The following is a 27973-nucleotide window of genomic DNA, read 5'->3' on the forward strand; positions in this document are numbered from 1 at the left end:
TAGTGTTTTGTTGTATGGTATGTGGTTGCTGGTGAGTATTTGCTTCAGGTTGGGGGGCTTCTGTAAGCGAGGACTGGCCTGTCTCCCAAGATCTGTGAGAGTGAGGCATCATCTTTCAGGATAGGTTGTAGATCGTTGATGATGCGCTGGAGAGGTTTTAGTTGGGGGCTGAAGGTGACGGCTAGTGGCGTTCTGTTACTTTCTTTGTTGAGCCTGTCCTGTAGTGATTATCACTACAAGGGTTTTTTGTTTTTTTTCTCCTGCTGATAATAGTCCACTTTAATTGATTAGACTCGTTAGAGTTGGTATGGCAACCACCATTTTTTCATTTTCTGTATATATATCTTCCTACTGTATTTTCCACTGCATGCATCTGATGAAGTGGGTTTTAGCCCACAAAAGCTTATGCCCAAATAAAGTTGTTAGTCTCTAAGGTGCCACAAATACTCCTTGTTCTTTTTGCTGATACAGACTAACGCAGCTACCACTCTGAAATCTAAAATCAAATGTGCATGAAAAGAGATAGCCAATGATGGCACTTAGTAGACTCGAACTAGAAAAACATTAACAAGAGTTAAAAACATGAGTCATATGATTCTGGATAGCTTGATTGTGAAATAGTATAGATGCAAGTTGATCACTGAGACAACCGTATCAATAATCAAGCCAGAAGGAATCAAAGCCTGGACCAAACATTCCATTGTGTTGGTTGTTAAGCAAGCATCATTTCTTGAAATACTGACTAAGCAAAGTAACAGGTATTAATGGATGAACCAATATGCAAGCTCCTTAGAATATTAGAATTATAAGGATCAAGAATTCAGGATGAAAGGTCTGGTCTTCTCCACTTCCCATTATTCTTCTAGAGTTTTACCTTTCATCAAGGTTATACATTCTGTAGAAAGGACAAACTTTTCAAGTCAATGTATAGTTTCAATTATTATTTTCAACTGGTCACTTCAAAAAAATTACTATAACATGACCACATTGTAAATCTTTTTTGCATTTCTTTTATTTAATTTCACAAGGCCTAAATCCAAAGTGAAGCAGAAACATACACTTTCTTCTCTACCACCTGTTTCCTGATTATATGTCTGAGAAAACCTATACTGGAATATATCAAAAATAGGGTTGTATTCCATAACTTAAATCATTTTTGTTGTGCAATTTGTAGTTGCACATTAAGGTTTGGGCTTGTGAGCAATTGGGATCAAAGGATTGTAACTTCGATATCTGAAGACTTAGGTTCAATTTGCACATCTGCTTGCATAGAATTAATTGATTCATCCATTGAAATGTGTTAACTTTTCTTATGAAATAAGCAACTATTGTTTCCTGACATGACAATAAACACATTAGAAACTCTGATCCAAGCTTCGGACAAGTCACACACATTTTCAAAAGTGGCCACAGATTTTGGGTGCCCATCTTGAGCAGCAGTCTAGCTTGGTGCAAGAATAACCTGTAGCATCTGTAGATTATTTTACTCTAAGGTGCCAGAGAACTAAAACAGTGGATTGAAAACTCTCCAGGGGAATATCGGGTGGGTAAGGGTGAGGGGTTATTTTGTTTTACATGATGGAATCATTTCTGCTGGTCTTACATTTTATAAAAGCTTATATTTACAAAAGCTTAATTTGGGGGCAAATTGGAACTGAGTGACTCTCTTTAAGATTCCTGTACAATCAGTATTTTTTAAATTCTCTATGCTGTTCTTGATCTCTGTCTGAATGTTGCATTAGATGTTTTTCATTTAATTAAATGAAGTTGGATATACTTGATATCATGGATTTGAGGATACTCAACTTGAGAAACCTAGGGCTTGATTTTTAAAGGTGCTAAGCACCCACCACCCCAGTTGAAGCTGATGGGAGCTGAGCTGCTCAGCACATCTGGAATTCAGGCCATAGATTTCTCAACTTGGGATCCTGATAATTTTCTTAGTTTAAAATGTATGGAAACGATAGGAGGCACATGACAATCAATACTGTAATATCTTCATCAGCACATAATGATTGTTCAGCGTCAAATGTCTGTGCTAGAGGAAGAACTAGAAGAATTCCGACTCGCTCTGAAACAGTATGTGGAATCTGCTTCTACTCGGACTGGATGTTTGCAGTAAGTAGCCCACGAAAGCTTATGCTCAAATAAATGTGTTAGTCTCTAAGGTGCCAGAAGTACTCCTGTTCTTTTTGCGGATACAGACTAAAACAGCTGCTACTCTGAAACCTGCAGTAAGTATGATTTTTATTACCATTGCGGCGTATTCTGCGTAGCACTACAAATATGAATATTTCTTTGAATGAATCTCAAACTTGGGGTGGACCAAGTGTTAACAGAGAGACTGTCTCATGGACCATCTCCCTTCCCATGGACATGGACCATCTTCTCTTCTATTGGGGAACACACATTTGGGGAGCGTTGGGACAGGACTATTGGAAAAAGAGGGAGAGTTCAAAGCATATATGAATATACAGAATATTTTATAAATATTCATATAAAGTATTCAATGTGGGGACTTGGGCCCAGCTGTAGAGGTGGACAAATTATTCAAAATATATGTTGAATAATTTGAAAAGAATCACACAATGTGTTGAATTAGTCAGTGAATAGTATTTGCCCAGCTTTTGTCCTCAGTAACAGAGGATAATTAGAAAAAGAGCTGGAAGTGAGAATAGCCATAGGATAGCCCTAGGATACTGTAGTTTCTTGTAGGGGAGGTTGTTTTGTAGCATTTTCTTAGGATCCCTGAGAAGGGAAGCTTTTGAAGAAAGACTCTTTGAAGACTTTTTCTAGTGCATACCTTTCTGGGACAGTGCCTCAGCAAGCTTCCTCCACCCTGATCCTACAGTCCTGATCCTGCAAAACATCCCACAAAGGCATATAAAGCTCTACCCATGCAAATCACTTTGCAGGATCAAACCCTTATTTGGAATTCTTTCAAAGTTGAATAAAAAAAAGCTGATTTCCTGCCTACCATAGTGTGATTGTTGTGAATTGTTGGGCTTTTTTCTTCTGCTGTACTTCTCTGTTAATCAGTCACTCTCTGAGGGCAGGTTACACTTAACACCATCAGTGCAGCTGCACCAATGCAGCTGCACTGCTATAGGACTTTAATGAAGACATTCAGAGCCGATGGGAGGAGTGTCTCCTGTTGGCATAGTTAATCCGCCTCTGCGAGAGGCGATAGGTATGTCAGTGGGAGAAGCTCTCCTGCTGACATAGCATGTCTACGCCATCACTTAAGCGACTTAGTTATATCAACCTAGGGGGTATGGATTATTCACACCTCTGAGTGACATAGTTATACTGAAGTAATTCTGTCGTGTAGACCAGGGCTAAGTCTCATGACTGTGTTTTCCAGGCAAATATGCTAGTTCTCCAGTGAGGATACTTAGAACCCAAAGCAGTGCTAATCAGGGAAGGAAGGCTGATAATAAAAACATGCCTGGAAAGTTTTATTGTGTTTTGACTCTTATTTGAGCATGGTTTAAAGTTCATCATAAAGAGAGGATAAAAAATCCCTTTAGAGAGGGGAAAACAGACCAGTGAGGGCTTGTTTCCTTGTTTGTTACACTAGGCATGGTAGAGCTCAAAAAGTCTCAAAGTTACTAGTCTAAAGACTGAAATCATAAGCCTCAAATTTTGTTAAAATCAAATCGCAGAAAAAATGTTATGCCGCACTGCCCTTACCTGTTTGTTTGCTAGAGGTGTCCATCCAGTGACTTGCATGCTCCACCCATCATCCATCTGAGAGAAATTTAAAATCAGAACATGCTCAGTAAGAGGAGAGCATTCTTGTGGTGATAGTTGTGTGTTTGGGAAGGTTTTTTCAGCATGCTGAGGGGTATTGGTGGACCTCCCTTTAAGAGGGAGAAGATCTCCAGCCTATAAAAGGGTGGCTAGCTCAGTTCATCAGACCAGACCTATAAAATGGAAAGGACAAATCTGACAGTTTGCTGAGTATACAACGCTCAGATAACACAGTGAAGGCAAAATATATTATTATTATTAATATTAGTATTACCATAATGCCTAGGAGCCACAGTCACTGACAAGGACCCATTGTGCTAGGTGCTGTACAAACACAGATCAAGATAGTCTCTGCCCCAAAGAGCTTACAATCTAAGTAATATATAAACAGATAGAGGCATAATGCTAGACTAAAGGCATTTGCATTTCTTTCTTATTATTAGAATTTATTAAAGCAATGGTTCTCAAACTTATTTGCTCAGGCTCCCCTTCTTTATGTCTGTAGTCATTTATGCCCTCCTCCCAGGATGCCCAGCTCTGAAGGCAGTGCCGTGCCAGCAGCAGCACAGAAGCGTGGCAGTGTGAAAAGTGATATCTGTCAATATCACTTTTCAGAGCAGACATAGTGCCCCACTGCCACCCTAGGGCAGACAGCCAGAGCCCCGCTGTCTCCCCATGAGGCATTGTGGGGGAAGAAGAGCCCAAGCCTGGGCTACCTCCCCTTGAGGGATTGAGAGGAGAGCCCGGGCCCAGGTGGCGGGGTTCTGGCGGTCAGCCCCAGCGCGGTGGGGCTCCAGCCGTCCCCTTTCTCCCTGCCTCCCAGGTGTGCACGGTCCTTCTGGTCCAGCCCCAGCCATCCAGGGATGACAGCCACAGCTCTTTAAAATAAATAAATAAATAAAAGCACACAGCTCGGGCCTCACTTGACACATTCCCACAACTCTCTTGGGAGACCTGCCCCATAGTTTGAGAAGTGCTGGATTAAAGGGATGAGATTCCATCCCTGTACTTCACTAAAAAGGTAGAAACCAGAGGGTTTTTTAAAACACAGTTAGGCTTGGAAGGATTCGATTTTTATTGATAAATGTCAATTCCACCATATGCACACAGACCAACAAAAAATTTCCATCAATAATAATCAAATTACAGATAGGAAAAGTAAGAAAAATGCTTATGAGAACTTATTAGAGATTGATTTAAGGATATTTGCTTTGTATCTTTTGACAGGTGATGTTGGTCATTTGTTGTTTTAACAGTTACAAAGCTTTAACTTTTGAATCTCAGCATCTAGTCATTAAAAGACTCCCAAATCTCCTATTATTTCCCCACAGCTGTGAAAATTTAAATTGATAAAAACAAAAAAATGTTTAAAATAAACTGGTATTGTTGAAATTATAAAAAATAAAATTCTAATTCTACCAAACCAACACTTAATGGACAAAATTATCTTCAGTTGAATAACAGCAGGGATGTTTAGCTCATTTTGTGTAAGTCTGTGAGCTAGTGTTTGATTCACTACCCTCTAGCCTGACAAAATTTAATGGGATACTATTTTGCCTGGGAATGAACTACAGTAGAACCTCAAAGATCCAAACACCAGAGTTACGGACTAAGCTGTCAACCGGACACCACGTGAAACAAGAAGTAACCAATCAGGCAGCAGAGACAAAAAAAAATGAGAAAAAAAAACCTGCAATACAGGCACAGTATAGTATTTGCATCTTAAAGGTAGACACATCTGGGCTGCCTGTCCCCACCCCACCCCCACCCCCACCCCACGCATGGGGCAGCCACTTACAGCTAAGAGGTGAAGACGCTGTGGCTGCCAGCCCAAGGCAGGCAGAGCCAGCAGAGCAGGAGCACTACTTGGGTCTGCACCACTTTCACCCCCTCCGCCCCACCGATGGCAGGGGGACATGCTGTTTTTACTCCCCCCGAGATGGGAGGGGGACAAACTTGCAAACTCAGTCCGACCCAGGAAAGAAGCTGCCGGCAAGGAAGCTGCCAGAGCTGAGGAGGGAGCTCAGCTGCTGCTGGAGCCTGCCCCGGAGTGTCAGCTGCTGAAGCCCAAACTGTGGTTTGTTCAGAGTTACGAACATTTCAGTAAAAGCAGCAAAGAATCCTGTTTGCTGCTTTTACAGATCCAGACTAACACGGCTACCCCTCTGATACCTGAACATTTCAGTGTTACAGACCACCTCCATTCCTTCCATAACTCTGAGGTTCTACTGTAGATAGGACAGACAGATTAAGTCACAGAAGTGGAAGAGCTGCACTATACCTTAAGATTCCATAGAAAATGAGTGATGCAGACAACACAGTAAAATCTGTATGGAAAAGAATCTCAAGTCATTAAGATATGTAGGATTATAATACCAGCTTCTGGATCAGGAAAAGCAGCCAGAGCTGAGAATCCGACTCACTGAGTAGCAATCAGGAGAGGACCCATGATGAGGAACAAAAGGCTACCTTTATGATTCACCAATTCTGGGACTGGTCAGCCCCTTGCATAGGTTGGAGCAAGCTCAGGGCTGCTCTAACTTACACTTGGTTTCCTATGGCTGGGGCTGTTCTAGTAACAGTGAATAACCACATCTCCTTATTCTTGGACTTTCCCACTGCACCAGGAGCTGTACCATCCCAACATTACTCTTAAGAAAGGGGAGCTTCCTGTTGGTGTGATCCACTGACTTTACTTCCCCTTTGCATTGGCAAAGTAGTGCAAAGGACCTGTAGCATGATGAAAAATCAGGTCCACTGAGTTTGTCTTGGTAAGGGAGATCAAACTGGAAACCATATCTAGTAAAACAATAATAATGGGCAACTTCACCTAAACACAAATAAACTGGTCATATCGAATTCCAGAACAAGGTTTGGAGAAGCAATAAACAACTGTTTCTTGGAATAGCTTTCTTTAAACCTGGTGAATGTGGGGCGAGGACAGTATCAGTTTAGGATTAGAGCTAGTAAAACATATTCCAGCAGAACAATTATCCATCAGAGAGAGTTGATTCTATGGAATGGACATGACTCACCATAACAGACTTCGTATGGAAATGCAGTTGGAGAAAGAAAATATGAACTTTTTGTAATATCTGGAAATGGTTGACTGTGTTATGGACAAATGTACCATCACACAAGGGCCAAGAGATGGAAAAGCAAACCAGAATGCTACCTGCTACAAAAAAAGAGTTTACAACATACCAAAGCATTCTTTAGTAACACTGAACTGCATGCTTGTCATAAGAAAAATCCTAAATTGTTTGAAAATATAAAACTGAAAGAGCACATAGAAAAAGGAAGAACTGATTTGTTTCCACAATTTAGCAGATATTTGGTATGCCAGTGGTGCCACCTGCTGATCACTTTCTGATTCATTCTGGATGTTTTATTTTGTTGTGCTACTACATGTAGTTACTGACCACCTCTTCATAGTGTACAGTGTTCTATTCTTCATGTAGCAGGAAATAACGAAAAGGGTGGATTCATTACCTGTTACAGTTTAGGGTGTACTGAGCACAGTTTTCAAACAAAGCAGTAATAAAATCTCCACATCTCACATTTGGATGTGGAAATAATCTATAAGTATCCTTTTTTCGCAGTGCACATCCAGTTGCCAATTTGAGCATCCAAATGCAGCATTACAAATCATATCAAGATTTACATATTTGAAAACTAGCTCCTGAGTATGAGGTTTATAGAATGCACTAAAGCAGATGACACTGTGGGAAGGATTGGTATATGTTCCATGGGATACTTTATGCCACCATGGACTGGTAGGTGAACTCCATGGCAAGCTGTCTAAGACAACTGGAGGAATAAACCCAAAAGTAGACAATACATGGGGGGGAAGTTTTTTCTGAGAATTTGGGCTGTCAGGCAGGGGCTGTTTTTGTGTTGTTTGTTAGTACAGTAGCTAGTACAATGTGACCCTATTCCACATGTGGGGTCCCTAGGTGCCATCACAACAGAAATACATCATAAAAAGATACTGTTTTTAAAAAGTGTATGAGCAACAGACAGTGACCAGTCTATCTTTATGCCACATATGGCTGCTTGCTTCCAAAACACCTAAGGTCTATCCTGCTTTAATGAACTTCTCGCCTCTGGAAAACAAACCTGCACAAGTGAAGCAGCATAATTTAGGCCAAGATTTTCAGAAGTGACTAATAATTTAGATGCCTTAATTTCTGAGTATCCTACTCTGAGACACCTTACCCAGGAGACTTGATTTTCAGAGCGTGGGTGTAAACATGCGGACTCACCCCCTGTGGCGCCTCCTGCTGGTCTCTGTCGGGAATTAGCTCATCCAGCTTCCGGAGCGTCCTCTGCAGGCTGGTGATCCATCTTACCGTCTTACCCAGGACCCCGTGCCTCTTTCTCTGGGGTGCTGCTCCTCTGGCAGTAACCCCTCAGTCTTGGGGTCTCCCTGCCCTATCCCCACCTTGCCTCAGTGTAATGTTACTGCCAGTCACCAACTAGCCCCCATTCCCCTGGGGCAGACTGCAGTGTATGCCACTCATCACTGGCAAGGTTGGTTTGGACCTGCTGCCTTTGCCTACCCCTGGGCTGCCCTTTACAACCCTCAGTACCTGTTGGCCTTCTGGTAGGCAACAGCCTGGGGCTTTCCAGGCTGGAGCCTCCCCAGCTCCTCTGCCTTTCCCCAGCCCTGCTTCACTCAGGTGCTCTGCTCAGGTCCCTGCAACCAGATCTGTCTCCCTCTACAGCTAGAGAGAGACTGTTTGGGCTCCTGGCTCACAGCCTCTTATAGGGGCCAGCTGGGCTCTGTTTGGGGCATGGCCGCAGCTCTGCCTGCTTCCCCCAGTCAGCCCAGTGGCTGCTTTCTCCTGCCACAGCCCTTTCCTAGGGCTGTTTTAAGCCTCTCGGGGCAGGAGCAGGTGTCCACCCCGCTACAGTGGGTAATCAGCACTTTCTGATAATAGGACTCTTTTAACCTGTCTTAAATTGGGCACATAAGTACTGAGGCATCTAAGCCACTACTCATTCTTGAAAATCTTGTCCTTACTTCACAACTTACTTCACTTGCTCTCTGTGGGAAACACTGCATTATGCTGGTTTGCTGCACAGCACAGTTGGATTGGTTTCTATAATACTGAACCATGCTTTTTGAGATAAAGTACCCTAGCATTTGGAACAGTACGAGAAATTAATTTTGTAAATAAAAGTCCATTTTATTCTGCTTAAAAATACCATGCAGTATATCACAGATAAAGAGTAGAAAAGAGCTCAAGTCATTAGCAAAACAGATGCCTCTAACTGCACATATTTTTCCCTCAGACTATCCAGGTATATCCTTTTTACAGAAATCACTGAGTTTTGTTCAATCACTGTACAGTAGCTTGGGGAAAGTGTGCTTGCTAATTCTGTCCTACAACTGTTAGTGTTTCCATACAGAAGCTTTCAAGCGAATCCCGCTTCATCATTTATGAGTTCTGGGAGAACAGCAGTGCCTGGAATAGGCAAGTAGTGAGATTACCTTTTGCATTTCAGGTTGTTTAGAAGATTAGAAAGTAACTGCATGAAAGTATTGGTATATAAAGATATAAATATCTTTCATTAATTTACTTGATCTACTTTCCAATTAAATGCCATTAAGAATGCTTCATAACAGTCCAGTTTTTTTCTGAATTGAGCTTAAAACACTATTTGAATATCTATTGGGGAAAGACAACCAATAGTCCGACTTGAATAGGCAGAGACTGAAGGTGGAGAGATATAGAGTTAGGAGTCATCAGAATGATGCTGGCAGAGAGCTAATGCAGGGTGGACAAGGAGCCAAAAGGAGACAGACAGGTTGCAATCCTGCAAAATACTTACGCACATGTGTAACTTTAGGCATGTGAGTGGTCACTGGTGCCTTCTCCCAAGGTTTCCCACCCCTACCACAAAAGCCCAGCAGGCTTCCAGTCTCTCTTCAGGACCTTGGAAGATATCACACCCAGAGGATTTCCCATCAGCTGGGTTCTAGAGTGCAGGAGGCAGAGATTTAGGGAAGTGGGAAGAGGTGGAGATATTATTCTGAACTGCGTTTTATAAAAAAGATCAGGCCTACCAATCTGAAGGTGGAATCCATTGTTTTGGGGTTTTCTGCAGCCTAATATCCTGCTTATAGAATCCAGCCCAATGAGTTCAGAGAAGGTGCATTTACCTTCTGCAACAGTAATAAGAAGAATTGAAAAGGCACTTCAACATCATTGGAATAGACGAATCGGCATACAGGATCAGACCAAAGATTCATTTAGTTCAGTTTCCAGTAACAGATGCTGCCAAGGAAGATGCCAGAAATCCACTGCAGGCTGAGATGGGATAATATGCCCCACACATTAGGTCTAATCCTGGTCTCTAATAGTTAGAGATTGGCTAAAGCCCTGAAACACGTTTAATATCCTTTCTGAATTTTTTTTAAATTATAATTATGAATTTCTGGCTATTCTTCATAGCCATATAAATATTCATTCCTTTTAAATCTTGTTAAGTTCTCATCACTTATATGTTTACAGTCATCTCCAAATGAACTACAGCAAGACATTCCAAAGGAGTAACGTGGACTTCTTGGAAACTCCAGAACTCATGACAACTATGCTAGTACCTGGTAATTATCAAGTTTTTCACAATACTTTACTTGCTTCAATATGAAGACTTCCCATTGACTAGAATGTTCCATATGTGGAATAACTGCAGAACATTCCCTTATTCAACACTCTTTTGTAGTTTTGCCTCTCTTCTGCTCTTTTTTTTCTTTTTCATTAAGCATCATGGGTTTGTATACAGTAATACAGTTGTTAAACACATCAGTAATAGGAACATACACAATACTTCCTCCTATTGGAGAAAAGGTAAGATTATTACAAATTAAGTATTAAACTAACAAATATGGTACATAGAATATCCAGAATATAAAGAGTTCCTTTGTAAATAGTAACATGCTATTGCTTTGAACTGTTTTTGCACTACTGGTTTAAAAATATTTAGGCAGAAAATATGTTTGCTTTCTGATAAAGAGCTAGATTTCAGTTTAATTGCATCTGCTTGTATTACATTGACAGAAAGAATGCTCTTAATTTACCACCCAATTGTGTATATTTCCTGCAACTTTTCTCCAAACTCCATTCTGAAAAGCTGAGGTGCAGAAGATTCCCAAATTACAAATAATATTATTTGTATTACAGTAGCACTTAGTACTATGTGGTATACATGCACCTTATAAGAGAAACTTCCTGTCCCAAAGAGCTTACAGTCTAAGTAGACAAGAACAACAATGAATGGAGCAAGGATCATCCCCATTTTACAAATGGAGAACTGAGGCACAGAGAGATTAAGTACTTTGTCCAAGGTCATACAGAAAATCTGGAGCAGAGCTCGAAATTGAACCCATATCTCCTATTGTAGGAATTGGGCCAGTCCCTATCCAGTGCCTAACCTCTAGACCACTTGAGGTTTATCCATCAAGCAAACTCCCATGCACAAACTCCACTGCCTTCAATGAGAGTTTGCCTGAGTAAGGAATGAGTAAACCCTAACCAAGGAATGCAGAATTTGGCTCAATAATTTAGTAATATAATGCACTATTTCCCTCTGCATGGTAGTGTCAGACTACATTGTGCCAATGGCTGGACTGGAATTCAGTAAGGGATGGAGAAAGAAGAAATAGTGGTGTTCCAATCTTGGCTGGGGAAAGTATGTTTAGCACCAAATCAAATAAAATGTATATATCATTTATAAATGTTTAAATATAAAGATCAGTCTGAAATTGAATTTAAAACATGATGTTTAAAGCATGCACTCTGCCTTTTAAGTGGGATTTTAGTCTACAGCATTCGTCCTGGTAGATTATTACCATGGCAACCAGAGTATTGCTCAACATGAATTCCTTACTCAAAAAAATAATATAGGAAAGTAATATTTAGGATATGCATAGTTTAATTTTCACAATGTATAGGTTATATTTTCTTTTAGAAATATATATACCTATGTTAAGTTTTTTTTTCAACAAGTGCAGTAATTGCAGCATAAGGATCTTCATACAAATTTGTATTCAAAGGAAAGAAAAGGCTTAAGAGAGAGCAAAAATGGCGTCTGTAAGGCAATTACTATATTTTATGCAACAGTCACATACAATGTAGACTGAGACCAGTTTAAAACTCAGTGAAGAACAGAAATAACTCTGCTACTAGCAACTGCAATTTTGTAATTGATGTAACCCAGGGAAGCCCAGCTCAGATACAGGTACTGATTTTCAGTATGATCCTTTTTAACCCAATTTTCCAGCTGAGTTGACCAACAAGGAGATGAACTGACTTCTCCAAAGTCACATACTGAATCTGTGATGCAATAAAGATTACAAGCCTTCTCTTCTATGAGTAATCCAGTTCATGTCAATAGGAATATACTCACCAGGATAAGGACTACTCACAAGAGTGAGGGGTTTGCAGGAGTGATATCAGGGATCCTCCTTGCAACAGTAGCCAGTGGAGTCAGTAGATTCTGATCACTGTCATTTGATGGGGTATAACCCTTTTGAAACCTTGACCCATGTCATGTGACTGGATGTTAATGGGAGATGAGTGACCAGGCCCACTTGCTCCAGGTTGCCATGAACCACTTAGTACTAACTTTGATGTATTCTTCTTACCCTACATTGGAAAGGGCAGAACTCCCAGCACATTGGAGCACTTTTTGCAACAAGACTGACACTCATGTACCTGACTTTGATGTCCATAAAGCAGGAGTCTGGCCTCAGCACTGGCTCAGCAAAGACCAATGCTTCATGATGCATTCACAGTGCTCCACCTCATTGACCATACAATTCCAGCTGCTTAAGTGAGCGCAGAGAGATGCAGGCTGCTATTTGGACTCAGGTGGACCAGAGGAATCAGCTGATTCCAAATACATTTTCACTACAGAGAAGTACAAAGGCAGTGAATCTACAAGAGAGGATCTAGTTCTTATGGAAATAGTCCAAGACCACTGATTTTGATTTAAAACTGAGACAGGAATCTGCAGGAATCACAACTGAGAGTTTCCTGGGCCAGGTACTTTTGCCCAATGAGGCTGTTGTTCCTTACACCCTATTTTAGATCAGCTGATGAAGAAGGTGGACAGACACCTCACTCAGCTACCCTTGCTTTGAAGGCTATTGCGAAAGAGTACATCTTCCCCAAGGTCAATCACCAGTTATGTCCCCCATCCTCCATGCAAGAGCCTTGCAGTGGAGATGACCATAGCTAGAGGGAAGACCTAGTATGTTACTGGTACCATACACCTGGATGCTGAGCTGTGGGATTGGGATTCATTTGGACAAATTGTTTACCAAACCACTGCTGCACTCTTAAGCATTATAGAAAACTGGACTTTCATGGCCAAAGTTGGGTGGATCTAAGGGCTAGTCTACACTTACCAGCCGGGTCGACGCGGTGAGTTCGACTTCTCGGAGTTCGAACTATCGTGTCTAATGTGGACGCGATAGTTCGAACTCCGGAAGCGCCGCGGTCGACTCCGGTACTCCACCACTGCAAACGGCAGTGGCGGAGTCGACCTTGGAGCCGCGGACTTCGATTCCACGGCGTCTGGACGGGTGAGTAGTTCGAACTAGGGTACTTCGAATTCAGCTACACTATTCACGTAGCTGAATTTGCATACCCTAGTTCGACCCCGCTTCTTAGTGTGGACCAGCCCTAAGAAAAGAAGCCTCCATTCTGATCAATTTCCTTCTCCAAGGCAAATATTGGGAATTTAAGAAGCTAGAGTACAAAGGTGTAAACTGTTGCACTAAAAGCTCTCGCTCCCTCCTCCACTGTTCTGCTCAGCTCCTCCACCAACTTCTCCTGGATTACTACTATCCTACCCTGATTAAGCAAGTTCTGTCCTAGAAAATGCACATCTCCAATTATCTTTGGTGGGAATTGAACACAGAAAGAACAGTTTAATACTATTTCTTTAGACTAGCAGAGGAATAGATTATAGATGATCTATTTAGGGTTTCAAGAAAGGGTTTGGGGGAGAAGGGAAGAAGAAAGAGGAATACTGTAAAAATAAAATAAAGATTGGTCAGTAAATATTTTTTTTTCCTTTTCAGCTTCATGGTGGGTCCTGAACAACAACTAGAAGTTTTAATTGTGGGTCCAAGTAATGGTAAATGTTATATTTGCATTCAAACAGCATCCATACACCAGTCGATAGGTGCTACAGCTAATGGACTGTGATGTAACATTGTTTATCACACGCACAATCTTTTCCATTTTAAAATATGGAAAAATTATGTACGCGTTATATTCTCTCCTTGTGACTATTTTGGTGAACCATTTTTACAAGCTTATGTAAGGACACTTATGGCCCTGCTAAATTGCTAGATGTGTGTGTGTGCGCGCGCGCGCGCCTGCGTGCTCAAGCCAGCCAAATTATTGTACAGAAATATGTCTCATAAAAATGGTCAGTGTATGTGAGTGTTAAGTACTGGTTTTGACTGCTTTTATCTTTATGTTAATAAATAGTTACTCCAAGCTTCCACATTGTCTTCTTTTCAAAGAAAATGGTATAAACATTAACATTCCTATTTTCATGAGTTTCTGATTTTCTCTTTTAAATAGGAGTCACCAGGCTATGCGGTGTATTCTGTGCTAGCAACTCTCCCTGCTAGCACAGAATCTCAGACATGTATATATTAAGTCATTCAGAAGAGTAAAGGGCTGCTGCCTTCCCAGCAAGATTAACAGAAATCAGAGAAACGTAGGGACACAGGGAGCTCAGTGGAGGAGATGGAGAAGAGGCGGGGGCCAGGGCGGGGATTTGGGGAAGGGGCTGGAATAGGGGCGGGGGGACGGAGTTGGGGCGGGAACTTTGGGGAAAGGGTGGGAAGAGGTGGGGCAGGGAAGACACTGTTAGCTGAATCAGCAAAATATAACCCACCTCTGGCCCTGCTGCTGCCAGCTCCCACACACATGCTCTCGGGAGGAGGGCAGGCAGGCTCTCAGAGTTGCTGTTTAAGGCAGTGTTTACAGTCACTCTGGCTCTGGAGGTGGGGATGTCTGCTGCGTGCATTTCAATGAGCTGTTTCCACAGTTCTCTGGAGTCTACCCGAGTCGAACTGCCCAAGCTTGACAAACAGCCTTGCAGCGCCTCGCTCCCAAACAAGCTATTCAGCCTGCTCTTCCTGCATCCCCAACCCTCCCCTCCAGCTATACCCTGACTCACACCAACCCTCGGCCAGCCCCTTCGCCACTCTTCAAATCTCTCCTCCCTCAAGGGAGGGCCAAACACACCTGCCACTCAAATCTAACCCCATTGATCCCATGCGTAGTGTGAAATGCTGCAGGAGAAGAGAGCAGGGAAAGCAGCAGTAGTCAATCACTGGGAAAAGCCATTTTCCTTTAACAGTGGGAGGGAGGGAAAGGGAAGGTGAATCAGAGAGAAATATCACAGGTGGGGAAGGACTTTTAATAGCATACTATATTACTTTTTTTTTCATTTTTTACTATACTTTTGTATCATTGTCTGAAAAGGTTTCAGTGATGCAGCCCTCAGGCCAACGTACTACTCCTCATGTGGCTCTTGTGGTGATTTGAGTTTGAGATCCCTGACCTAGCCAGTTATTCCCCATTATGTAGCTGTCCATTTGATTTTTCCTTTCTAAGTGAAGTGTGCTGCAATTATCTTTATTTAATTTAATCTTGTTGAATTCAGACCAATTATCCAATTTGTCAAGGTCATTTTGAATTTTAATCTGGTCTCCCAACATGCTTGCAACCCCTCCCAGCTTGATGCCATCTGCAAATTTTGCAAGCACTCTCTTTACTCCACTGTCCAAGTCATTAATGAAAATATTGAATAGCAACAGTATCAGGTCTATCCCTTCAGGACCCCACTAGCTATACCCTCCTACTTTGACAGCAAACCCTTGATAACTATTTTTAGTAGGATCTTTCAACCAGGTGTGGACCCACCTTATAGTAATTTCACCTAAGCCATATTTCCCTAGTTTGCTTATGAGACTGTCATGAGAAACTATGATTAAAGCCTTACTAAAATCAAGATATATCACGGCTCTTGATTCTCTCCTACCTCCAGGCCAGTAACCCTGTCAACAAAGGAAATTAGCTGGTTTGGCATGATTTTCTCTTGACAAATCCATGTTGGTTATTGCTTATAATTAGGTCGGTCAAGCAATTAAAAAAAATAATGACAATTAATCGCATGATTAGTAGCACTGTTAAACAATATAATACTATTTATTTAAATATTTTTGGATGTTTTCAAATATACTGATTTAAATATAAAGAAGTTTGTTTACATTTCCAGGAGATAATGCTGTCTGATTCTTGCTTACAATGTCCCTGAAAGTGAGAACATGGCACTGATCTAGCCAGCATAGCAAGATATTTATATGCCAGATGCTCTAAAGATTCATGTGTCCCTTCATGCGTCAACCACCATTCCAGGGAACATGCATCCATGCTGATGACGGGTTCTACTCAATAACAATCCAAAGCAGTGCAGACCAACGCATGTTCGTTTTCATTATCTGAGTCAGATGCCACCAGCAAAAGGCTGATTTACTTTTTTGGTGGTTCAGGTTCTGTAGTTTCTGCATTGGAGTGTTGCTCTTTTACGACTTTTAAAAGCATGCTCCATACCTCATCCCTCTCAGATTTTGAAAGGCACTTCAGACTCTTAAACCTTGGGTTGAGTGCCATAGCTATCTTTAGAAATCTTACATTGGTACCTTCTTACATTTTGTGAAATGTGCAGTGAAAGTGTTCTTAAAATGAACAACATGTGCTGGGTCATCATCTGAGACTGTTATAACATGAAATATATGGCAGAATGCAGGTAAAACAGAGCAGGAGACCTACAATTCTCCCCCAAGAAGTTCAGTTACAAATGTAATCAATGCATTATTTTTTTAATGAGCATTATCAGCATGGAAGTATGTCCTCTTGAATCGTGGCCAAAGCATGAAGGGGCATACAAATGTGTAGCATATCTGGCAAGTAAACACCTTGCAATGCTGACTACAAAAGTTCCATGCAAATGCCTGTTCTGACTTTCTGGTGAAATTTTAGGACCAGACTTCTAAGAGAAACTGCTGAGCTTCAGTTCATTTGCAAATTTGACACCATCAGTTTAGGATTAAACAAAGACTGTGAATGGCTTGCCAATTACAGAACCAGTTTCTCCTCCCTTGGTTTTCACACCTCAACTGCTAGAACAGGGCCTCATCCTCCCTGATTGATCTAACCTCGTTATCTCTAGCTTGCTTCTTGCTTGCATATATACACCTGCCCCTGGAAATTTCCACTCTTGCATCCGACGAAGTGGGCATTCACCCACGAAAGCTCATGCTGCAAAACGTCTGTTAGTCTATAAGGTGCCACAGGATTCTTTGCTGCTTCTGGTGACATTGTAAATAAGAAGAGGGTGGCATTATCTTTTGTAAATGTAAACAAACTTGTTTGTCTTGGCAATTGGCTGAACAAAAAGTAGGACTGAGTGGACTTGTAGCCTTTGAAGTATTATGCTGTTTTGGTTTTGAGTTCAGTTATGTAACCAAAAAAAAATCTACATTTGTAAATTGCACTTTCACAACAAAGAGATTGCACTACAGTAGTTATATGAGGTGAACTGAAAAATACTATTTCTTTTATCATTTTTACAGTGAAAATATTTTAATTAAAAAGAATATAAACTTGGATTTCAATTACAACACAGAATACAATATATATGAAAATGTAGAAAAACATCCAAAATATTTAATACATTTCAATTGGTATTCTATTGTTTAACAATACAATTAAAACTGCGATTAATCATGATTTATTTTGAGTTAATTGCACAAGTTAACTGTGATTTATCGACAGCCCTAATTAAAATCCTATTATCCTCTAGGTGCTTACAAAGATTGTTTAATAATTTGTTCCAGTATCTTTCCAGATACCAAAGTTAGGCTGACTGTCTCTAATTCCCTGAGTCCTCCTTGTTCCCCTTTTTAAAGATAGGCATTACATTTACCCTTCACCAGTCCCGTGGACCTCATCCATCCGCCATGAGTTCTTGAACATAATTGCTAATTGTTCCAAGATTGCTTCAACTAGTTCCTTAAGTACCTGATGATGAAATTCCTCAGGCCCTGTCAACTTGAATACATCCATCTTATCGAAATATTCTGTAACCTGTTCCTTCTCTATTTTGGCTTGTGTTCCTTCACCCTTCTTGTTAATATTATCTGATCACCACTAGCCTTTTTAGTTAAGGCAAACAAAATAGACATGAATACCTCAGCCTTCTTGATGTCATCAGTTATTAGCTCCTTCCCCACTAAGTAGAGGACATACTCTTATACTCACATGTCTTTCTCTTGATCCTAATGTATTTAAAGAACCTCCTCTTAGTGCCTTTTATGTCTCTTGCTAGGTGTAATTCATTTTGTGCTTTAGCCTTTCTGATTCTCTCCCTACACACTTATGATATTCTTTTGTACTCCTTTGTGACAATTCATCCATGTTTGCAAAAGAGCAGGACTCCTCTCACCAAGTACGACAATAGTGACAGTCAGAGCCCATGGTGAAGCTTTGCAGACTCCACTAACAATGTTTGCTAGGGAAATTTTGTTTGAGAGAAGTGGTGTAGTAGGGAATGTTCTTTCCCTTCCCCTCTTGAGCAAAGACGACAGGCCATTGTGGGATATGCACTCTTCGCCCCCCTCAAAAGTTTAGGGTTCAAAAGATGTCCTCTCTCTCCAGAGAAAGTGGGGCCTAAACCCATTTCCCACACAGCCAATCATGGGCTAGGAATATTTTGCACTAGAGCCTGGAGCTAAGCATTTACAGAAAAAGAGTAAACTCCAGAGCCTAGAGGCACGCTAACAAATGGAAAGAGTACTACTGCTCTGAGCAGTCAGCCCCTGGAGCGTGAGCAATATAACTGAGAGGCATGGGGCAGCTATTGGCCTTTCACATAAACTTGGGTGTTTTGGAGGTAAATTCTAGCCTCAGCTTTGGGGTGATCCCAAAAATTCTCAGTGGGGAGGGGAGAGAGAAAATGTGCAATATTTCAGAGAAATTTTATGTGCCTGCTATTTGTATTGGGATTGGATACAAGTAAAGCTGTATGTTACAGTATTCATCAAGTCTTATTTGGGTTCAAACAGTGCAGTCCCTTAAGTCAGATATGAAATATTAATAAGGACAGTGTACCTCTACATAATTCTACAGCTGCTAAAGAAAAGGAGAGTTGAGGGAGTCAGCCTAAAACCATTGAAAATAAGCTGAACAAGTATTTAGACAACATTTGAAGATGTAGAAAGGTTTGTTATTTCTTTTAGAAAACTGATGTACAAGTTTGCAAGTCTGTTTTAATTTGCCAGAAGCTGTGAATGGGCAATGGGGGATGGATCACTTGATGATTACCTGTTCTGTTCATTCCCTCTGGAGCATTTGACATTATCTACTGTCAGAACACAGGATACTGGGCTAGATGGACTTTTGGTCTGACCCAGTATGGCTGTTCTTAAGTATCCTACGTGCAAGTCTGCCACTGAAGCTGAAAACCCATACATACAATAGAACAGCAACTCTAAGTAGTGAAGTTTAATTTTCACATTCAACAGTAATTTCTTGTATACATGTAACAGTAATATCTTGAAGTTCAGAGTTCTAGAAATCAGTGGAAGTTACATACCTAAAACAAGCCAACTTAGTGTTAGAAACCATAGGTGGAATTTTCATGAGTAATTTGAATTGGAGCGTGTCCCCCATTGAATGTCACTGGGACTTGTGCTCTTAAGTAAGGCTGGCCAGAAGACATTTCCATTTCATAAAAACTTGAGGTTTTGAAATGATTTCGTCTTGCTGTATAGGAAAAACAGAGTGATAGAATGTACCCCCAGAATAGCCAAAAGCTCAGTGTTAGAGACATACATATGGGGAGTCGGAAACCCCCATTCAAGTCCAGGCTTTGCCCAAGTTAGGCCCTGTTTCAAGTCCTTGGTCCCCTACCTATCCACCAGGATGCCCTAACCATCAGCCTGTTGGCCATCCTGGTGTACGTTTCTCCGGTTTTGAGAAGAAATTCCTTCTGGAACTGGGAATTCCTCCCAATGAGTGTTTATTGAAACCAATACTTTTCTAATGAATCATTTTCCAAGTTTAAAAAAAAGTCAAGACTCCTGCCATATATTTATGCATATATCAAAACTTTTCAAACCCAACCACATCCCACACTTTGCAAACTTCCTGCTGATCTCTCACCCTAATACGGATTTAATGTAAAACTTTTTTTGCTTTTAAATATTCAGGGAAAGGGACATTTAAAACAAGACAGATACTAAACACTGAGGTGTTCTCATCCATTCACATCCAATATTCTACCTTAGTTAAAAACAGGCATCGGAAACAAGAGAAAGCATCTGTAGGACACTTTGAACCTGAAGACTTTAAAACATCTACATCTTTAAAAATATGAATGCTCTTTCATGGAGGCTTTTTTCCTCAAAGACTTTTTAGTAGTAATTTCATGTTTCTGGCTTGAGCTGTTTTGTCAGATAAAGTTTCAACTGTATTTTGTTTTGGGTAGAGAGGGTTGGGAATGCAGCTAAGAAAGTATGTTGCACAATTTGGGATGGATTACACACAAGGAAGTAGTTCTTCAATCACAGTACTTCAGCATTAAACTTAAGCCAGCATTTGGGATATCAACATCTCAAAAATATTTCCACAAGATGTATGATAATTTTACAAGAAAAATATGCTCTCATTAAAACCATCTGTCCTTCCCTTCTGCATGTTTAAGACCAATTGCTAGGAAAACAGATGGAAGTAAAATGTAGACCGTCTTTTCCACCTGCAGTACAATTTCAAGTCTATTATAGAATGTGTCAGTACTGACTGAATTTCTTAGCCAGGTACAGATTATTAACTACAGCAATTAACAAATGGTCTGGTTTCCTATTTTGATAGAGTTGGTTTGCTCATCCTTAGCTTTAATTAGTATATTTAAGAATATGCTTTCAGGTTAGTGAGAAAAAAATCCTTTTTTGCCAAACAAAGGCAGGCCATGTCATTACTGGGATGAAAAATCCACAGGCCTTCAGGAAGTGATGTCAGTCAAGTGGATGGCTGTGTTACCAATGATCTGGTGCTCTGATATTGTGCTTGTGGGCACATAATATGTCATTTAAGAGTGATGTATAGGGAACATCTTTTTACACAACTATGCTCTCTACATTCTGGTTTAAATTGTCTCCATGAAGTTAAAAAAAATTTTTGTTCCTTTCTAATGGATAAGGTAATCTGTTCTAGAATTGAATAAGTCAAATGCCAGAGATAGAAACATTCTACTAAATCAAGTAATCAGTCTTCCTGCCACTGCAAAATTATTCCCCATTTACTAATGATATAGCCAATCACTAATCCACAATTGATAACATTTAAGGAATCTCAGCACTAAAAGAGTTTGAAATAGAAGGGATGAGAGTAAAACTGGAATTGCCTTCAGCATTAGCTATAGGGTTGCTACTGGGAAGAACATACCTGTAACCGCCAATTATAGTTGAACTATTTCTGTCTTTTGTAAATTTAAGATTTTCAAACTGATGCACTGTGTGCTTTAAATGTAAGTGTACAAACAGATTGGACTCACAAAATATTTTAATTGACACACATAAGGGACATTAAAGAATTACAATGATTGTCTGAAACCGCTGCTGTATGTATAGAAACAAAGATGACAAACACCAAGTGAAAATCCAGGACTTTTTTGAGAACCTTATTTTGCATAGTTTAGACAATATTAAGACAACTGAAAGGCTAATCACATCTTTAACAAATCTAACTTTGCAAATTTTTAGTACTATTGCTCTATCTAATCCTTCCTCTGGTTCAATTTCTAGTTCAAATTTATCCTTTGCTAGAAAACAAAATGATGCTAGAAAAATCCAATTTCAGGAGTGAAAGGATTAATTTCAGCTTTATTGCAATTCTGAGTACAGAACCTATTACAAGTAGCTAGACCAAAATTTTTGTATTATGCTTGAAGTTAGTCAATTTAGAGAGCTGTATTTGCTTATGTAAGCAATACTGTACATTATTAACTAAAAGACTTTGAGGCGTCTTTTCATTATACAATCCTTATTTAAGGAAACAGCTACAAGACTTTCACTAGCATGCACTTCCGATAAGGATTCTTGCAATTTTTCATTGTCACCACTTCCCATTTTCACTTTGGAAAAATAGTATCATTGGATGACACTAGTTAGTATTGCAGTTCCTGAAATCCACTGCCCTATAGGCAGCTCCCCTGTACAGTCAACGATTGTTTGGGTGGATATTCTAGTTTTATGGAAACTGTGCTGCCTTTCAATGAAACTAAAATGTCAAGATATTAAACATCTTGAAAGAAACTAGTAGTATAGCCACAGAATGCAAGAGGTCACCGAGCGTCAATGTGAATTACTGAAAAGCAATCAAAGTCAATTTCAAAATACAAGAATTAATATACTTGGATGTAAGTCATGTTTGAGAATTACTACAACTTGTGTTTCTGTTCCATTATTACAGCTAATGAAAATCTGAATATTGCAAACAAAATCTGAGTCAGAAATACTGGTTTAAAGTTGGTGGTTCTACAAATCAAGTTGATTCAGTGAACCTGAGTTTGTCAGTGCTGAAAACACTTCTTGCTTTTGATAATTAAATATACAAATTTACATCCATTGTAATTTGTTTACATTCTATTGGCATTCTTGACTAATGACCAGTTTTTTTTCCTCGTTTGTTTTTTTTAAAGTATTTAAGCACCTAGATGCTTCTGTAAATTCCACTAAGCACTTATCTGCATCTTAAGGCACCTAAATACCTTTAAAAATCTGGCCCTTAATCCACTTCATTGTTAGCTGTCCAAAAGATGGATTTCTTATCTTCAAAAGGACCTGTCATTTCTTACATAAGGCAATAAAATATTTTTTTCCTGTAAGACAAACAGACCCAAAAAATTACTTCAGAGTTTGAAATGTCATTTAAATTACACATAGCAAGTTAAATCTCGTTGAAGCGTAACAAAAAGTATTCATAATGAGATATGTATACTAAATATGTAAGATTGTAAGAGATTATACGAAGAATTACAAGTTAATTAAATCCCTCAAATTGTGGCCTAAATTTTTAAAAGCAACTTGTCATTGTAAACCCAATCTGAGGTACCTTAATGGAACCCAATTATCAAGAAGTGCCAACCACTCACCCTCTAAAAATAAGGTCTCTTTAAAAAGACTTCATCAAGATGAAGACTCAAAAATTACTAGTCACCTGAAAATTTAGACCAGTATTCAACAACACTTGAGGATCCTATTTTAGAACATTTCCAAACTGCTGCTCAACAGCTACCTCAGAAGGTGCTTACCACCAATTACTGATGCATGAAAGCCAGCAAATGGTAGAACCCAGAGGTGCTGACTTCCTGTTCCCAGGGGAGTGCTCAACCCCTGTTCTGCCTCAGGCCCCACCCCCACTCCACCCCTTCCTCCAAACCCCCTTCCTGACCCATTCTGCCCCCTCCCCCAGCATCTCCTGCATGCCGCTGAACAGCTGATCGCAGCAGGCAGGAGAAGCTGGGAGGGAGGGGGAGGAGCTGATCAGCGGGGCCCACCAGGGGCAGGAAGACTGGGGGAGAGGGAGAGGAAGGAGGAGGAGCTGATCCAAGGGGCTGCTGGTGGGTGCTGAGCGCTCACAAGTTTTTTCCTGTGGGCACTCCAGCCCCAGAGCATCCACGAAGTCGGCGCCTATAGTAGAACCAATAGGTCTGTTTTGAGCAAATTAAAAAATGCTGCCAGTAAATAGTTCCCATCAAGGACAATATGCTGAAATAAATCCACAAACAAAAGTACTACTGGCAAAGCTCCAGAAATACAAGACTGAGTAAAACTTGCTACCAGTACAGAAAGCAAGATAGTATTATAAAGAGGGACTTTAACAGAGATAGTAATAGTGATTTATAAAAGGAATAAGACACCACAACAACTAAGAGTACAGCAGGTAGTCTTGGAAATGAATGGCAAGGAAAAGGAACTGAGAGTTGGGTTCAGTACAGAGACTGGTTAATAATGAACTGAACTACAATCTCAGCATTGGCATAGCAGTCAGACACAGAAAATTCCACGACTGCCCACCTAGAATAATCATAGAGAACTTGTGAGACTAGCTAATTAAGCCAATAGGTCTCTAACTAAGCAAGTTTAGTGACCCTGAAGGTTAAAATCTGATATTGAAATATATTTCCAAACGAGTTGCTGTTTCGTGTCGGATCAGTACTAGAGAAAAAAAAAAACAAAGTTATATGTAGAGGGTTTCAGTCCAGTCCAGGTAACAGCCAGACTTCAAAAGTCAGCTTGTGAAGTAGATTTCAGAGTAGCAGCCGTGTTAGTCTGTGTCCGCAAAAAGAACAGGAGTAATTGTGGCACCTTAGAGACTAACAAATTTCTTTCAGCATGAGCTTTCATGAGCTCCAGCTCACTTCTTCGGATGCATAGAATGGAACACACAGACAGGAGATATTTATACATACAGAGAACATGAAAAGGTGGAAGTATGCATACCAACAGGAAGAGTCTAATCAATTGAGATAAGCTATCAACAGCAGGAGAAAAAAAAACCTTTTGAAGTGATAATTAAGATGACCCATAGAAGATTAATTGAATCTATTTCCCTATGTTAAGTTCTCCCCGCACCTTCTATGGGTCATCTTAATTATCACTTCAAAAGGTTTTTTTTTCTCCTGCTGATGATAGCTCATCTCAATTGATTAGACTCTTCCTGTTGGTATGCATACTTCCACCTTTTCATGTTCTCTGTATGTATAAATATCTCCTGTCTGTGTGTTCCATTCTATGCATCCGAAGAAGTGAGCTGTAGCTCACAAAAGCTCATGCTGAAAGAAATTTGTTAGTCTCTAAGGTGCCACAAGTACTCCTGTTCTTTTTGTGAAGTAGAGTCTTACTGAAATGGACTTTGCAGAAGGAAGAAAGAATATCTGTAACACATCTGGCAAGCGTGTGAAGTCATAACATCACCACTAGAAGTCTGGCATATACACCCCAACCTACTCTTGCATTGTTTCATAAAACCTCCTGTTGAAGTAGAGCGAAAATCTTCAGTCACATGCAATAAGCATTTACACTTGAGACAGCTGCTATTATTGACAAAAAGATGCCCTTGAGTTTAGGGTAACATCCCCACTAATAAGGGTCAGTAATATCCCTGTTACTAACATGGAACAGAATCAGAACACCCTCACAGCTTTTCATCCATATGTTAAAACTGGTACTTGCCTATACAAGAATTGTAGTGGATCTATACAGTTAACATAGCCAAGAAAGTGGTAGGTAAAGATTTCTATCACTTTTCAGGAGTCCCTTTTAAGATCTAAGTACTCTTTTTGAAGAATTACACTGAGTACTTTAGATTACTAACAATACTAAGGCCTTCAAGATGTATTCAGCACATGCAAACCTAAATAAAGTTGATCTGTAAGCAGTCTCCTTTCCACCTTGCATCTCCATTGTTTGCACTATTGTGCATTGTTCCACAGCTAAACTTAGGCCTGATGATGCAAGGAGCTCTGTACCAGCAGATCCCGCACATGGGTGGATCCTACTGACTTCAAATAGAGCTTCTTGCTAGGGTACATGCTTCATACAGAGCTCCTTGAAGGATCATCGTCTTTAGGTATGTCAGCAATTTGAACAGCTTTTTATATAGCTCGCCTGGTACTGTGTATTAGCAGAATTTTTTGGCAAGACACTAAAGCATGCACACAAAGTTTGTTTCATTTTTGGAAATAAGATTACATTATTTTTCTAAACAATCTGGTAATCCGTGGCCATTTGAGGAATGTTAAGTTAATTTACTCAGCAGAAAATACTACAGTTAAGTTTGAAGCAGTTTTTGCAATAACTTATACCTGTTAGCTTTAAAAGATGCAGGCAAAGAACTTTGTTCTGTCCAAAATGGACAAAATCTTTGAGCTAACTTCCACTAGTCAAGGGTGGCTGAAAATAGTTAGTAGCAGACCACGATTCTTGAATACAGGCTCCCAAAAGGAGTCTTCCATGTTCGAGTCTGAGCAGCTTGCTCCAGTAGAATGTACTGCACACTCTCCTGAAGTAAAAACACAGTGCCACTGATGTTCAATTAAGTTTGAAGCAGTTTTTGCAATAACTTATACCTGTTAGCTTTAAAAGATGCAGGCAAAGAACTTTGTTCTGTCCAAAATGGACAAAATCTTTGAGCTAACTTCCACTAGTCAAGGGTGGCTGAAAATAGTTAGTAGCAGACCACGATTCTTGAATACAGGCTCCCAAAAGGAGTCTTCCATGTTCGAGTCTGAGCAGCTTGCTCCAGTAGAATGTACTGCACACTCTCCTGAAGTAAAAACACAGTGCCACTGATGTTCAATTATTTTCTAGTAAGATGCTGGAAATGCATTTCCCCATTGTGTGTGTAGTTTAAAGAGATTTAGAGCCAACAACTGAAGGGATGTGAGTAAGTGATATGCCACAGCTAAATATATGTTGACCAAAAATGGCAATAGGTAAATAGTCTTCTCCTGAAAGAAATTCTGAGAGAAATCTCTACTCGTAGACTAGAAAGTTCCAGGGATCAGTCTACAATTAAGTAGCATCACAAAATTATCAATGGAAAAAACAAACCAGTTGCAGTAGAGGGGAATCAATATTTACTTTTTCGAAGTGCATAAGTCTTGTTTTTAAAATAGAGGAATAAAAACTTAAATATAGAAACCACAGATGCTGACTTTTATTTTTCCTGGGGGGTGCTCCATCCCTGCTCCACCCTGAGGCCCCGCTCCCACTCCACCCCTTCCCCCAAGGCCCTGCCCTCGCCCCACCTCTTCCAGCCCCTCCGCCCCCTCCCCCAAGGCCCTCCACCTGCTGCTCTCCATGCTCCCATGAGCGCCTCCCACCAGCTGATCAGTGGCCAGCCCCGGGGCCTCCCCGAACAGCTGTGGCTTGTAGGTGCTGAGCAGTCCCCCCCCCCCAATCGGTGACTGAACCCCGGAGCACCCACGGAGTTAGCGCCTACAATAGAAACTTAAGAGAAACCATTCAGAAATAAACCAGGGGACTAGATTGTTGGACTCCCCTGCCCTGGGTGCAGGTTCAAGCACCAACAAATGAAGCCGTAAGCTTGTCTTCAAGACAAAAAGTAAGTACATAAAAGTGTACATGGAACTCACTGCTGTTCTACAAGTCTCCTGACCAGAAGCAGACCAGAGATTGGCTGCAGAAGCAGGCATTCCTTCTGATTAGATAAGCAGTGAAGTTGCAGTCTACTAAGTTGTAGCAAAAAGAAATGCACGTAGTCATTTAGACACTGTTTTCTTGGATACAAAACCCAGCCCACTGGGTACGGATTTCAGAAGAAAAATTCCAAGTGGATCTCCTGGAGATAGACATGTGACCCAAGTAAAATAAAAGACTGAGTTCTATAACCTTTGAAAAAATTCAAAGATGTCTCCATTTCCCTGAGGAATTTTGTTTAAATCGTCACTACGGGAAACAGCAGCCGAAAGTGTCCCTGGGAGAGATCTGAGTTCACAAAAAGAGGGGGACCCTTCCATCAATCTGTCAGGATTACAATGGTCGTAAGACAGGACTTTAATGCTTCAAATCCTGCAAAAACCCAGGTGTTGATGAGAAACTGGTCTACCTTAAATAGGTCAAAAAACAAAATAGCTGCCTAATATACTTTAAGAAGGGTCTTGTATACTTGATTACAAGAGAAAGACAAGCAGCTTGCTTGTAAATGGATGGAGAATATTCTTGCAGAACACAGCTGTACAGTGCTGGGAAACTCATGCCAAGAAACTTGACAGAATTTTCACCCCCGATTACCAGCAAGCTTCACAAGCTTTATTCTCTAGAGACATCAGCAAGCCTAGGATCCCTCTTCCTGCTAACAGAAGTGCCCTGATTCTGGAGTGATATGAGCAAAACTCAGTTCACTAACACAACATCCCACAGACAGAGCCGCAAGATTCTAATGCGCCTCCAGATGAGGGCTCCCAGCCAAGTGTGTCTGGTTTCAATAAAGGCAGCATTAGCTTGATCCTAGGCTGTCTCCATATAGAGAAAGTTCCTAAAAGTAACGAGTCTCTTCAAAAATGAAAGCTCTCAGTACAGCATTGCAGATAGGTT

The 27973-nt window shown here is 40.5% G+C and overlaps 2 protein-coding genes across 23 annotated transcripts in view; one reads left to right on the top strand and one right to left on the bottom strand.

Moving 5' to 3' along the window:
- Positions 1 to 14273, top strand: part of NECAB1 (N-terminal EF-hand calcium binding protein 1) — a 125936-nt gene extending 111663 nt beyond the window's left edge. For 2 of the 3 annotated variants that reach the window (XM_039524897.1, XM_039524896.1), the window contains 4 exons: positions 2006 to 2118; positions 9156 to 9233; positions 10275 to 10366; positions 13850 to 14273. In XM_039524897.1, coding sequence (XP_039380831.1) covers positions 2006 to 2118; positions 9156 to 9233; positions 10275 to 10366; positions 13850 to 13878 — 312 coding nt within the window. In that variant the 3' untranslated portion in view covers positions 13879 to 14273. The remainder of the gene's footprint in view (positions 1 to 2005; positions 2119 to 9155; positions 9234 to 10274; positions 10367 to 13849) is intronic. The other variant, XM_039524898.1, reaches the window with a different exon arrangement.
- The window catches only part of C2H8orf88 (chromosome 2 C8orf88 homolog), a 152372-nt gene that overhangs the window by 91701 nt on the left and 32698 nt on the right, over positions 1 to 27973 (bottom strand). For 8 of the 20 annotated variants that reach the window (XM_039524908.1, XM_039524911.1, XM_039524899.1 and 5 more), the window contains one exon: positions 3694 to 3750. The exons of 6 other annotated variants lie outside the window; for them this stretch is intronic. In XM_039524908.1, coding sequence (XP_039380842.1) covers positions 3705 to 3750 — 46 coding nt within the window. In that variant the 3' untranslated portion in view covers positions 3694 to 3704. Of the gene's footprint in view, positions 1 to 2304; positions 2433 to 2803; positions 2860 to 3693; positions 3751 to 3786; positions 3927 to 21311; positions 22732 to 27973 lie in introns of those variants that run through there. 6 more of the 20 variants (XR_005594135.1, XM_039524909.1, XR_005594136.1 and 3 more) reach the window with 5 other exon arrangements.

This window comes from Mauremys reevesii, linkage group 2 (assembly GCF_016161935.1).
Source record: "Mauremys reevesii isolate NIE-2019 linkage group 2, ASM1616193v1, whole genome shotgun sequence".
In the NCBI taxonomy this organism is placed as follows: Eukaryota; Metazoa; Chordata; order Testudines; family Geoemydidae; genus Mauremys; species Mauremys reevesii.